The 13,763-nt window shown below is 42.5% G+C and overlaps 2 protein-coding genes across 2 annotated transcripts; one reads left to right on the forward strand and one right to left on the reverse strand.

Annotated features, from left to right (window-relative positions):
- Positions 1–3,594: 3,594 nt before the first annotated feature.
- MRPL32 (mitochondrial ribosomal protein L32) lies at positions 3,595–5,932 on the reverse strand. Its single transcript, XM_066572349.1, has 3 exons — positions 5,782–5,932; positions 4,732–4,901; positions 3,595–4,215 (listed from the first exon to the last, which is right to left on the reverse strand). The coding sequence occupies exons 1-3, from the start codon at positions 5,903–5,905 to the stop codon at positions 3,961–3,963; spliced, it is 549 nt and encodes a 182-aa protein (XP_066428446.1). The 5' UTR covers positions 5,906–5,932; the 3' UTR covers positions 3,595–3,960.
- A 257-nt stretch (positions 5,933–6,189) lies between these two features.
- On the forward strand, positions 6,190–12,829 carry PSMA2 (proteasome 20S subunit alpha 2). The gene is made up of 8 exons (XM_066544696.1): positions 6,190–6,296; positions 7,960–8,036; positions 8,572–8,704; positions 9,083–9,205; positions 9,530–9,611; positions 10,706–10,779; positions 11,220–11,277; positions 11,354–12,829. The coding sequence occupies exons 1-8, from the start codon at positions 6,256–6,258 to the stop codon at positions 11,468–11,470; spliced, it is 705 nt and encodes a 234-aa protein (XP_066400793.1). The 5' UTR covers positions 6,190–6,255; the 3' UTR covers positions 11,471–12,829.
- The last annotated feature ends 934 nt before the right edge of the window (positions 12,830–13,763 follow it).

The raw sequence follows: 13,763 nt of genomic DNA on the forward strand, positions 1-13,763 counted from the left end.
AGTTGAATGCCTATGGGTAAGAATTAAGGGCAAGGCCAACAAGGCTGACATCCTACTGGGAGTCTGTTATCATCCACCCAACACGGAAGAAGAAGTGGACAACTTATTCTGTAAGCAGTGGAGAATGTTTCAGGATCACCAGCCCTTATTCTTGTAGGTGACTTCAACCTACCCGACATCTACTGGGAACTTAATACAGCAGAAAAGAGGCAGGCCAGGAAGTTCTTAAGAGTGTGTGGAGGACAACTTTTTGTCACAGCTGGTGAGTGAGCCCACCAGGGGAGGGACTGTGTTAGACCTATTGTTTACAAACAGAGATGGGCTGGTGGGAGATGTAGTGGTTGGGGCACATTGATCATGAAATTATAGAGTTCTTGATATTTGGTGAAGTGAGGAGGAACACCAATAAGACTATTACATTGGACTTCTGGCGGGCAGACTTTGGTCTATTTAGGAGACTTATTCAGAGAGTTCCTTGGGAAGCAACCCTTAAAAACTCCTTAAAAAGGAGTCCAGGAGAAGGAGGTGTGCTTCAAACAGAGATCCTGAGGGCAGAGGAACAGACTGTCCATGTGAGCCAAAAGATGAGTTCACAAGGCAAATGTCCAGTCTGGATGTGCAATGAGGTTTTGAAGGAACTTAGAAATAAAAAGAGGATGTATCATCTTTGGAAGGTCTCTCAGGAAGTATTTAAGGGGGTTGCTAGGGCACGCAGGAAAAAAATTTAGAGAGGCCAAAGCTCAGTTTGAACTTAATTTGGCGAGTTCTGTAAAGGATAATAAAAATGTTTTTACAAATATATTAACAGCAAAAGGAAGGGTAAGACCAACCTTTGTTCTCTACTGGATGTGGGAGGGAACTTAGTAACTGCAGATGAGGAGAAGTTAGAAATGCTTGATGCCTTCTTTGCCTCAGTCTGTTACAGTAAGTTAGAAAAATTATAAAAGAAAGGCCTCATAAAATCAGGCCTGCTCTGTTAAATGGATGGCTGGCCTTGTCAAGCTACCACTTTGCAAGTTCACACGTGAAAGTAATCCTGGTGTGAGCAGTTCGTTAACATAAAAATCTATTCCTGGGTGAAAAACAACTAACACCTGCATAAACATTAAATCTATCCCATGAGAACCGGTGAAAAAAAATATTTAAACAATTGAAGAGTAGAGAAATTTGATGGACAAGTAAAATACCTTTTACTAACCAATAAAGTAATTAGCAAGAAAGCTACTAACCAATTGGAGTCACACTTGAGGTCTGTAATACTGTATAAAAATGAGTTATATGAATAAAGAATGGGCCACCATGAAGAAAATGGAGTCTTGTGTGATTTATTCTGATATCAGTCTTTAGAGGGAAGACGTCTTGTCCTCAGGACAGCTGTCCTCCTGGATTGGCAGATGGTGTCAGGGAGCAGAATGGTTCCCCTGTTGTCCAGAAGGAGGCAGTCAGAGAACTGCTGAGCTGCTTGGATGTTCATAAATCGCTGTGACCAGGTGGGATCCATCCCAGGGTGAGGAGGGAGCTGGCAGATGAGCTTGTGAAACCGCTCTCCATCATTTACCAGCAGTCCTGGCTTGCTGGTGAGGTTCCAGATGACTGGAAGCTGGCCAATGTGATGCCCATTCACAAAAAAGGTGGGAAGGAGGATCCTGGTAATTATAGGCCAGTTAGCCTGACCTCAGTACCCAGTAAGGTGATGGAGCAGTTTATACTGAGCATCATCACACAGAACTTACAGGATGGCCAGGGTATCACACCCAGCCAGCACGGGTTTAGGAAGCTGTGTTTGACAAACCCAATCTCCTTTTATACCAAGTGACCCATCTGGTGGATGAGGTCTGTGAAAGGCTGTGGATGTTGTCTACTTGGAGTTCAGCAAGGCCTTTGACACTGTTTCCCACAGCACACTCCTGGAAAAGCTGGCAGCCCACAGCTTGGACAGGAGCACTCTTTGCTGGGTTAAGAGCTGGCTGGATGGCCAGGCCCAGAGGGTGGTGGTGAATGGTGCTGCATCCAGCTGGGGCCAGTCACCAGTGGTGTCCCTCAGGGCTCTGTGCTGGGAACAGTTCTGTTCAATATCTTCATTGATGAGGGGATTGAGTCTTTCATTAGTAAATTTGGGGGCAACACTAAGCTGGGAGCATGTGTTGATCTGTTGGAAGGTAGGATGGCTCTGCAGAGAGACCTGGAATGGTTGGATGGATGGACAGAGTCCAATAGGATGAAGTTTACTAAGTCCAAGTGCTGAGTCCTGCATTTTGGCCACAATAACCCCCTGCAACCTTATAGGCTGGGGAGGGTGTGGCTGGACAGTGTCCACGTGGAAAGGGACTTTGGGGTACTGGTCAACAGGTCAGCAGGAGCAGGGAGGTCATTCTGCCCCTGTACTCAGCAGTGGTGAGGCTGCACCTTGAGTGCTGTATCCAGTTCTGGGCCACTCAGTTTGGGAAGGACATTGAGATGCTTGAGCGCGTCCAGAGGGCAGCGAGGCTGGAGATGGGCTTGGAATACAATACCTGTGAGGAATGACTGAGGGAGCTGGAGTTGGTTAGCCTGGAGAAAAGGAGACTCAGGGGTGACCTTATAACTCTCTACAATTATGTGAAAGGTGGTTGTAGTCAGGTCTATCTCTCCAGGCAGCAGCTGACAGAACGAGAGGACACAGTCTTTAAGCTGTGCCAAGGGAAATATAGGTTGGATATTAGGAAAAAATTTTTTATGGGAAGAGTGATAAAGTACTGGAATGGCCTGCCCAGGGAGGTGTGGAGTCACCATCCCTGGATGTGTTTAAAACAAGATTGGATGTGGCACATGGTTTAGTTGGGGTGATGTTAGGGCATGGGTTGGACTCTATGATCTTGAAGGTCTCTTCCCATCTAGTGATTCTGTGAGAGGGTTGGAGCAGGTTTGCATTTTTTGGCAGCCAAATAGCTATTAGGGTCGCTAAGCCACAATACCAAAGAGTACAGCATGTATACTGAAATCCCCAACAAAAACTGAAAATAGACTTAAACCCCTAAAGCAGTGGTGCTGCTGTGTGGCTAAAACCAAAGTGAAAATCCAGGCAGGTGCTGTAGCTGCACCCCTGAAGGCACCAGTGGAGAGTGGAGGTAGAGCTGCCCCCTCTCTGCCCAGGACTCCAGCCGAAGGCACTGTGCCGGCTCGTGGTTTTCCAAGCACACACTGACCACCCAGAATACTGCACAACTGCAAAGAAACAGCTTTGACCCCTGTCACATTTACAGTAATTACGTTTCAGTTTGGTTTTTTACTCAAGCGTACGCTGACGGGAGGGGAAAACAGGCTTTCCACATCCCTTTAAGATAGAATTATCTTGTATACTGACAACAGCAAGGAATATTCAACCTTCATCCAGTGCAGAAAAAAATTCAAATACTATGTGGCAACCACTATTTTGCCCAAACCTAGGACTATCACAAATTATCTCAAACAGCAACATTGTGGAGAGATCCACACAAAGGAAATAACCAAATAACTGCATAGTTCCTTCCAAATATCTTTTGTTTCTGATCAATAATATCACTTTTAAACATTTTTCCCCCTCCAAAAGAGCAGTAGCCAAAACCAGAAAGCAAATTTCCCTGGGACACTTAACAAACTTTATTGAACATCTGTGAATTTAGAAGATATTATTTACAAAACCAGCATAGGACATTAGCATACAAATTGTTCAGGGGACAGTACATAGATATCCAAACCCAAGGCAGATCCTGATTTCTCTCTGTTCTCTGCTGTGATGTATCATCACTGAGAAGCATTTCCCTCTGCATAGTGGAGAAACAATGCCTGACTGGAAAATCACATGGCACAACAAAAATTCAAGCAGGCTTCCCAAAAGTTCAGAGGAGTGCTGTTCACACTGAGTGAACAAGAAAAAAATTCTGAAAAATCATGAATTCTCTTCCTGCAGCAACTGCTTTTGCTACCATTAATTCTACAGCATCAATTTTGAACAAACCAAGATGGACGCTTCCTGGCTCTTTCAATGATCCGCTTGCCTTCATCTTTTTCTGTGGGTTTTTCTCCTTCGTAAAGGACAACAGTCTCTACAGTTGGAGCATTAAACGGCCCTCCTTCTTTCTTGTATATTTCCATCCGTATCAGTCGAGTTTCTTCTTTGACCTTTGCATAACAATAGCCACAAAGGACGTGTTTCTGCTTCAAGTTTCCACATTCAGGACAAACATCTATGTTCCTCTACAATGACAGTCAAAACCAGGAAATTTTGTAATTTGAACAGCAGCAAAAAAAGAAACAGGGCAAAATAAAAATATACAAATAAAAATGTTAAATTAGAGAAATTCACCTACCATTTCAAAATGTATTCCTCTACATAACTTTTCTGTAATGTGTTGCTATGTCAAATGCTTACAACTAAGAATAGCCTCTAAATTCAGTATTTAAGTCATTATGCCTAATTATGTTTGGAAGACTAAACAGCTATACACTCAATTAGATGCACAGAAAAGGTAGGCCTTTCCCATTTACATTATCTGTTCAGCCAAAATTCACTTTTTGTTGCCTTGCACCTCAAGTGTCACTGTTTATTTAACCTCATACTGTCACATATAATGAATTACAAAGGATTTACAAAGGATTTTAAACATTAGAGTATCTTTTATGCTTATTGATTTACAAAAAAACTCCAGAGAGCTTTCACAGTCAGTCCTTTCCTCTGCAATGATTCTCCAAAACAAGGGCTTTGCTGCTCACCTTTATTTCTATGAGCTTGCTGGGGTTCCTCCGCCTGCAGCGGTTCACCTCGATGGTGCGCCTCTGCTTGGGCGCCGCCATCCACACCACGCTCTCCGGCAGGCTGGGCGCCCCAGCGTCACTGATCCCTTGTGGAACAAGGGCCGGACCTTGCACAGCGAGTGCTGGTCCTGCAGGAGAAAGGAAAAGAGGGGTGTGATTGTCCCACTCTGCTCTGTACTGGTGTGGCCTCCCCCCCTGAATACTGTGTGCAGTTTTGGGCACCATAATATTAGAAGAATATAAAGCTCTTACAGAGCATTCAAAGGAGGGCCATGAGGATAGCAAAGGGCCTGGAGGGGAAGCCATACAAGAAGCAGCTGAGGTTATTTCACCTTTCAGCCTGGAGGAGATTGAGGGGAGACCTTATCACATTCTACAACCTCCTCATGAGGGGAAGGAGAGGGGCAGGTACTGATCTCTTCTCTGTGGTGACAGGATTCAAGAGCATGGCATGAAGCTGAGTCAAAGGAGGTTTAGGTCAGACACTGGGGAAAAGTTCTTCCCCTAGAGGGTGTTTGGGCACTAGAGCATCTTCCCCAGGGAAGTGGTCACAGCTCCAAGCCTGACAGAGTTCAGGAAACGTTTGGAAAACGCTCTTGGGCCCATGGTATGACTCTTGGGACTGCCCTGTGCAGGGCTGAGTTGGACTTGATGATCCTTGTGTGCCCCTTCCCGCTCAGCATTATCTGTGATTCTGTGAGAAAGAAATTCCTCACAGGCAAGCCCCATTTACGTGCCGTCGAGGAAACACGACATGGATGCTGCCCTCACCCCCGAAGCAAGGCAAGAGCGGCGCCCCCACCCCGCTCCCTCACTGACCCCAGCGCCCTCCCGCCCTTCAGAGGTAAAACGAGTCCCTAAGCCCCGACATCGCCCTCTCACAAAATCACAGAATCGATGGCGCTGGAAGGGACCTCTGAGATAATCTATTCCAAACCCTTCCCAAAGCAGGTGACACAAGAACGCGTCCAGTTCCTTCAGCTAGGCGGAGAAGAGCCCGGAACCTACCCCAGGGCGGGCTCTGGCCCCCGAAGATACCCGGCCAGAGGCCACGCTCCAGCCGCCCCCAGCAGCGTTGCAGCAGAGCGCGAAGCCGCGGCAGCGGAGAGCGGACCAGGACCAGCACCGCCATAACCCCACACGGCACCACCGAGCCCTCGGGGGAGGCGACCCTGTTCCTGAGCCTTCTGGGAAACCGAGTGCCCTTAGCCTGTCCCGACAGTGCAGGAGACAGGACCAGGACTCCAAGTCCCAGCACTGCTCTCGCTACCGGGAGGGCGGGGCGGTGTAGGGCGGATGGAGGACTCAAACTCCCAGTATGCCTTACGGCGCGCCTCGCCGCCAACCGCATCCCAGCACGCTCAGGCACAGGCCACCACCCCGCCAATCAGCGCGCTCGCTGTGCCTTCGCGCTGGGAGCGGGAGCGGCGTCCGCGCCTGCGCCGAGGAGCCGGCGCGGGGAGCGCAGGGGCTGGTGCCAAAATGGCGGAGCGCGGCTACAGCTTCTCCCTCACCACCTTCAGGTGCCGGGGCAGGGACGGCTGTGGGCTCGTGAGCAGAGGCGGGCGGGCTGCCGGGCCAGCGGGAGAACGGCGCGCAGCCTGAGCGCAGCGGCCTGCCGGCGACGGCGAGGCAGGACCGAGGGGGCGCTTTGCAGAGTCATCGGGCCTGCGAGCGCCGGGGGGCAGTGGGGGCTCCACCCGGACAGGAGTGCCGGGCATGGGGAGAGCGGCGGGGTCAGGCGCCCGAGGGGAGTACGCAGCTGCCCAGGAGCTTCCTCAAGGGCGGCGGGGAGGGTCCTGGGTCCATCTGGTGTCTGTCGCTGACCTCGGGCCCCCGTGCTGGCGCCGCTTGTGTCTCCTCGTTGCTGTGAGACAGAGCTGCTGTAGGACCACGTTAGGGTCTGTCCGGACACTGGCGGTGCCTTACAGCGAGTACTCGGCTTAGCAAACCACGACACCACGACAGCTGAGCTGTGGTGTCCTGAGAGCTTGCTTCAGATGTAGGAATGAGTGAAGCAGATGAGTTTTAAAATAGTTTGTGTTCCTTCCTGCTACGCTTGGCAGTGGCTGCTCTCCTTGCTCTTGGTTTTGTGCACAGCCTGAACGTGGAATGATGGCATGCACAGAGTGAATATGCTATGGAGTGATGTCTGTTGGGGTGTTACTCTAATACCTAGACTGAAGATTAATTCAGAGTAAAAAAATTATCTTCCATTCAATTTTTTAAGCTATTAAGTTATTCAGACCTATGTTGCATATAGAAAAAGAAAAACTGATCACAAGAACCTTTATGCTGCTCGTGAGGAAGTGTCCCCTTAATCTCATCAGAGTCATGCTGTGTAATTCCAAAAGGGATTGCTAAAGGCTTGTTGCAGTGGAGCAAATGAAGCAGTTTCTAACCTAAAATGATGAAAAGAATGTTCTTAATGGATGGGAGCAGCCTAAGATGTTTCATCTGCTCAAGTAGATTGAATTCTTTATTAGCTTTCAGAAATTATTTCCTAAGGGAGTCACAAACTTTTTGTATTTTACAGAAGCACTATGTGCTTGGAATGATTGTTCTGATTTGTTACAGTTTGTAGTGGAAAAGCCAGAATTACTACTTTGTCACCCTTACACCCTCTTTCTTCTGTGATTGCACTGATTGATTATTGCTTGCCTTGTTTTCTTCATCTAAGCACTGAGTTACATAATATCCCATTTTACTTCTGTAACTATTAAAGCAGCAGTGTCTGAAATACAGCCTAGAGAACAGATCCACTTGCAAAATCACTTGTCCAATGAGTGCTGCCTCTGGTGTCCTTTGTACTGGGGATGGAGAATGGACCCCTCTACCCCTCTGCTTCTGAATAAGTTACTTTGTAACTCATTTTGCTTGACACCTGCAGCTCCATTCGGATGATGATTCTGCATCCATTACCAGAATAGTGTGGATCATTAAAACAAAATGCAGGAATACCTGGGGATGGAATGGGAGCTGTTGCTGTCTTGTGCCATTGACCTTGTGTGTTTGTCGGTCAAAAAGCATAACTGTGTTTTGCTGGTTCCTTTCAGCAGTGAACATCAGTGCCTTGAAAGCTTTTGGAAATCACACATACAATGTAATTTCAATAGAAAGTCATGACACACCCTGCAGATTTTTCCCTACTGAGTGAAAAACTTTATTTTGCATCTTCCTTTCTAGTCCTTCTGGAAAGCTTGTTCAGATTGAATATGCTTTGGCTGCAGTAGCTGCAGGAGCTCCATCAGTTGGGATTAAAGGTAGGTCCTGAAAATACTGATGGAATTGGGATTTTGTCTATTTTTTTGGGAGAACTAAACCAGTTTGGATCATGTACTGGATCTTTTATATTGGATACTTCTTTATCTTTCTTTCTGTTATATATTTTGTTACTCTTTCAGTGGATTTTCACATGTTTTAATTAGTTTTGTAGTTCCTGGGGGTCTTTTTTGGGTGGTTTTGGAGACATTCAGCTGGTAGATGTTTGATTTTGGGTTTTTTTGAGTGTTCCAGTCCTTATATATAGAAATGACACACATAAAAAAAGCTAGTTAGATTGCTCAGTTATTCATGTTATACGGAATCTTTAGAATGGGATTATGGGAGCTGTATGGTTATTTAAAAAAAGAAACAATATGTTGGGTGTATTCATCAAAGTATCTCTCTTTAACCTGATTGTAAGCTTGAATGGCTTTTAAAAAGAGAGGAAGAAATTTTTTACAGTTTAATAAGCTCATTGTGTGTTTTGACTACTAATTTTAGTTTAATCTTTAAATATTTTTTGCTCTTTTCCAGCTGCAAATGGAGTGGTGTTGGCAACTGAGAAAAAGCAGAAATCCATTCTTTATGATGAAAGGAGCGTCCACAAAGTAGAACCAATTACCAAACATATAGGTTTAGTGTACAGTGGTATGGGTCCAGATTACAGGTATTAAAACATTCTGTTTGATCAGCATTTAGATGCATATTCATACAAGAAGTTTAAGTAACAGGTAGCAATTAGCTGTTTCTTTCTAAGTGTATGTCATAATATTACATTGCACTGTAAATGACATTCACTTGAAGTTTTTGTTAATATATCCCTTAACTTGTCAAATAACCTTGTATCCAAAGAATAAAAACAGTGTAATTCAACCTTACTTAAAATATTTCAGCAATTACATGGTTGATAAAATAACTCAGCACAGTCTTGTGTTCTTACATTGATGTTATGCTAGATGTACAACTCCTGAATAGGTATTCATTATTATGAGTTTTCAGTTCTAGTTGGAATTTTTTGACATAGTACTTTTGTCTCTGTTTTCAGAGTACTTGTGCACAGAGCTCGGAAGCTGGCCCAGCAATATTACTTGGTTTATCATGAGCCCATTCCAACAGCTCAGCTAGTACAGAGAATTGCCTCTGTGATGCAGGAGTACACGCAGTCTGGGTACGTGCTGGGATTGCAGAGCTGCTTGGAAAGATTGTGGTGTTGAAATGTAATGAGTAGGGTTTTGTGGAAAAGGCAGTTTTTCAGTGGAGGATGTGTGCATAAAGTGTGCCAACGGGAGGAGCACTCATTGACAGTGGGTGAGAATGGGTCTCCATATCTTGCACAAAAACATGTCAGCCAAGGCAGGACACTTTTGATTTTGTTCTGTTGGTCAACTCATCCTTATTATAGCCCTGGTCTGGGGAGATGATAAACACATCCAAAATAATTGGTCACCTTTGACTTACCCTGGATAATTCATTCTGTTTTGTTTGCCTGTAGTGGTGTTCGTCCCTTTGGTGTATCGCTGCTAATATGTGGCTGGAATGAAGGGCGGCCGTATTTATTTCAGTCGGATCCATCTGTAAGTATCTTACACTTGTAAGTTCTGCTGCTCTGATAAAACATGTGAAACTTTGCATGTGCTCATGAAATGCTTTCTGTGACGAGAATAATAATAGAGAGATAGAATGAAAGATAACTTCAGAAGTCAAAATGGGTCATTTCAGTAGGTGCTTGGAGCAAGCCTGCATCATTCTGTGCCTACATGTTCCTGTACTGCTTTGAGGGATGGCAGCTGTTTCTGAGGGAGGTCATCTCTTTTCATACCTTCCCACCTAGTTGATAGTGCCAGCAAAAATGGTGTTCTGTAACAGCTACTAGGAAAAAATAAATTGACTGTTTGTACTTCTCCAAACTGGATGGAAGTTAGGCCAAAACCTGTAGCATTGTGAGATTTAATGCACATGCTGTGGTATTTAATGACAGTGGTTAATATAATTGAGTTTATTTGCTGGGTTTGCAGTGCACTTCAGAAAAACTACCCTTAGATGCAGGTATGAGGTGCAGTGCTTCAGATGAAAAAAATGAGGTCATTGTAGTGATCACTGCAGCTTCTGGTGGTTTGAATTACCTGATGCTTCAGTGTAAAAAGCAAAATGCAGATGTCTCGTTTAAGGCAGTCTGATGGAGGCATAGAACTGCTGCTGGTCTTCATGCCAGAGGAGAGAATAGAAGCAATGACTAAATATGTTCGTTGTAGTGAACATAAATCAGATGGCTGATTTGCAACAAGTCACTTACATTACTTTATCTTCAAAAAGAAGAATATGTGGGATGAGCCTCAGTAAGGATTTGAGTGTACACTTTCTCAAAGGCAAATGGACTATTTCTGGTTAAGGAATCCCAAATCCAAACTATGTTAATGACTTACTAAATGCATCTTTCAAAGTAGCGAGAGAATGAAAATAGGTGGGGTGCAATACACCTCTTGTACAGTTTCACAGCATATGTTCCCATATAAAATTAGTCTCAGTATGATCCAAAATTGTCTCCTGTAGTCTCAGACCACTCAGTATCTTACTAATTGCTGCTTTACTTTTTTACCAAGTAACTGAATACACAGTCTTTCACTAAGTTACACAAAACAATTCAATCAATAGATTATTGCTTTTACAGGGAGCTTATTTTGCCTGGAAAGCAACAGCAATGGGAAAAAATTACGTCAATGGGAAAACATTTCTTGAGAAAAGGTAATGTATTTGATACTTCTCTGAAAGGATACTGTGTTTTGTTCAGGTTCCTTATAAAATAGCCAGATTTAAAAAATGTACACTTTTTAAATTGTAAGAACAAAGTTTTTAAATACTTAAGATGTGATGCTCTCAGTGTACTTGTTTATAAGTGCACAGGAAGTTTGATTTATTTAAACTCCAACTTTTGTGTTTATGTAGAGTTACTTGAGTGCAGTAGACATTATATTCAGCATATTTGCAACAATTTTTTATACAGTAGGAAAAGTAGGCTTTTTTTTTTTTAATTATAACTTTGACTATTAATGCCACTATGTTTATAAATAATACTTGTATGAGAAACAGATTTTAGTAGTTCTGGGGATTTTAGAGACTCCAGGATTATTAAAATTTGTAAAGGTTTTTGTCCTATGCTGAAATAAATGAATGTCTGTTTACAGATACAATGAAGATTTGGAGCTTGAGGATGCCATTCATACAGCTATCTTAACACTAAAGGTTAGCAAAGCATTTAAGAAAGAAGTTTCTTATGTCTTCACTGACATGATTCACTGAACTGTATTTGTTTTAATAGGAGAGCTTTGAAGGGCAAATGACAGAAGACAACATTGAAGTTGGCATCTGTAATGAAGCTGGTTTTAGGAGGCTCACTCCAACTGAGGTTAAGGACTACTTGGCTGCAATAGCCTAGTAGAAATCGAGCTAGACTGTGGTTCACACAAAGGTCTTTTTAATTTTGGCTACTTAAATGTTTTTCTTTGCAGTTTTTGCATACTTATTTCTACATGGTTTGTCTGAGAGATTTTTTAAACATCATGGATGCAAATACAACGGTCCTTGATATTGTAATACATGGAATCTTGTTAAAGATAATTCTTTCCCTTGATACACAAAATACTGTACAAAATGTAAAGTTATAGTGACAGCTTGAAAAAGGCTAAAGAATAAAAACAGAGGCCATTGTTTTGGGGGAAGGTGTCTGTGTGTCTTTTCAATCCTAGCCTGTTTATCTACATAAAACTTAGATTTCAGTATCCTTATTGCTGAGGAAACAGTTTTTCATATACAGCCATGCTGAACTTATGTTCAGCCTTCTTTTAAAAAATTTAAATGTTGAGTGATAGGATCATTTTTTCACTTAGGATTATTGTTTAAATGTTAATTAACCTCCAGAAATAGTTTTATGGGATGCACAAGATCATGTACTTTCACAAAGGGGCAGGAAAGGCTTCCATTTCAGGTGTGTACTGTGATCTGATTGAGCCACTCTGCTTTTGACCATCCTGGTCTTTGTGTCCTAAGAACTTGTTTTACTTGAGTTATTTTCTTGGCCCTTGAAATTGCACCTTTACAGTCTTGAAATATTGTTAGGAAAAGTAGAAACAGTAACTCTTACTGAAAACTAAATGCATTTATCACTATCAATAAAAATCAATGGGATTTACAAAACAGAATGAGAGTATGTAGTGTAATTACTTTATCCCTTGAATTGTGCTAAAGTGTTTTCCAACTTGCAAGATAATTCTAAAGATGTAATGAAAGGAGCATTTAATTTGTGCAACATAACTTTTACAGATATTGTGTGGCTATATCAATACATTTGTTATATGTGTAGAGTCATTCAAGTCATAAAAGCCTACATTTACTGCAAAAGAAATGGGATAAATACACAGGGTTTTTTTCCAACAGAAATAATCTGGTATGCAGCTATTTAAGTGACTGTTTTCAGATTCTGTATTTTTAAAACAATCTGATTGTTAAAATGTTGATAATGAACTCAGAGCAACAGCTCAATCAGTCTGCTTGTACGTAAGGCTAAGGATGTAGGGGAGCAGCCTGGCAGGTCCCATGTCAGCCAGCCATAACTAATGAAGAAAATACAGAATATGAGTAGAAAATAGTGTATAAGCTGATTGACCTGTGCTTTCCCGTGTCTGTCTTCTGATGGTTTTTGTTATCATCAGGTGAATAAGAATTTCTGAAGCATGCCAGAAATGAATTTTTATTTCCTAATGTCAGAAATAAAAGCTCTGTCCAAATGGTTCATTAAGATTTCTGCCAGATCACTTTTTGAGTATTCTACTCTGAAAACCAGGCCGTACTCTGATTCTTATTCTAGAGAAAATAAAACAACTCAGATCTGTAACTGAAAGCTTTATATTGCTGCATCTTTGATGTAGAATATTTATGCACACTTAGTTTTTTAATGCTGTATAAATATTCAAGATTTTCTACATGCAAAAATGTGTGTAGGTACTTCAGAAATTGACTGCAGTGGTTTAGTTGTCTCTGCTAATAGAAACAGTTGATGAGCAAAGAACACCATCCTATGAACGGTAGCTGAAACTAAAGCAAGTTTCAAACCATGGTAAACTATTCCTTGTTTTGTGTTAAAGGATATGAGTAGGTCTCTGGTTTACTGCCAGTGGTTTTCACTTGGATAAGCCAAGCTGGTGACTGTTTTTACACCATTAACTGAGTCCCAAAGCTCCCTGGTAGTACTTAAACCCTGTAGTGAATCAGTGTTAATGGCACTTAGTGTAATTTGGAAAGAATATGCATACTATTTTGAATGTAGGCTTTATTTAGATAATTTCCTTAGTGGTAGTCAGATAGACCTTGATACTATGCTGCTCTGATGGGGAAAGTGGTGTGGTTTTAAGTCTGGGGTTCTTTTTTTAACTGCATGTCTAGAATAGTAGCTAAATTTTATCTACTATTTAAAGGGAAATCTTTAAACTGCAGAGAACTAAGTAACATATTTTTCTATTTAAAATCAAAGGAAATAGTATTTTTAACTTGAAGATGTATTTCTTAAATAATTTCAGGAGTGAGCAATACTAGTGCATTGGACTGCCAAATTATATGGTGATTGTGGTAATTTTGAAGAAGTGCACCCTTCAGTTACATGAGATTAGCTTTTTTTTAATATTTTGTAAAAACTGCATAAAGGGGACAAGGTGCAATAAGACAGACAAACATTG

The sequence above is a fragment of the Molothrus aeneus genome, chromosome 1 (assembly GCF_037042795.1).
Source record: "Molothrus aeneus isolate 106 chromosome 1, BPBGC_Maene_1.0, whole genome shotgun sequence".
Taxonomy (NCBI): domain Eukaryota; kingdom Metazoa; phylum Chordata; class Aves; order Passeriformes; family Icteridae; genus Molothrus; species Molothrus aeneus.

Coding starts and splice junctions, on each gene's coding strand:
- PSMA2 (XM_066544696.1), top strand. CDS start 6,256: ATGGCGGAGCGCGGCTACAGCTTCTCCCTCACCACCTTCAG. Junction 6,297..7,959: donor TTCTCCCTCACCACCTTCAG/GTGCCGGGGCAG, acceptor CTTCCTTTCTAG/TCCTTCTGGAAAGCTTGTTC. Junction 8,037..8,571: donor TCCATCAGTTGGGATTAAAG/GTAGGTCCTGAA, acceptor GCTCTTTTCCAG/CTGCAAATGGAGTGGTGTTG.
- MRPL32 (XM_066572349.1), bottom strand. CDS start 5,905: ATGGCGGTGCTGGTCCTGGTCCGCTCTCCGCTGCCGCGGCTTCGCGCT. Junction 4,902..5,781: donor GGGCCAGAGCCCGCCCTGGG/GTAGGTTCCGGG, acceptor TTTCTCCTGCAG/GACCAGCACTCGCTGTGCAA. Junction 4,216..4,731: donor GCAAGCTCATAGAAATAAAG/GTGAGCAGCAAA, acceptor CTGTCATTGTAG/AGGAACATAGATGTTTGTCC.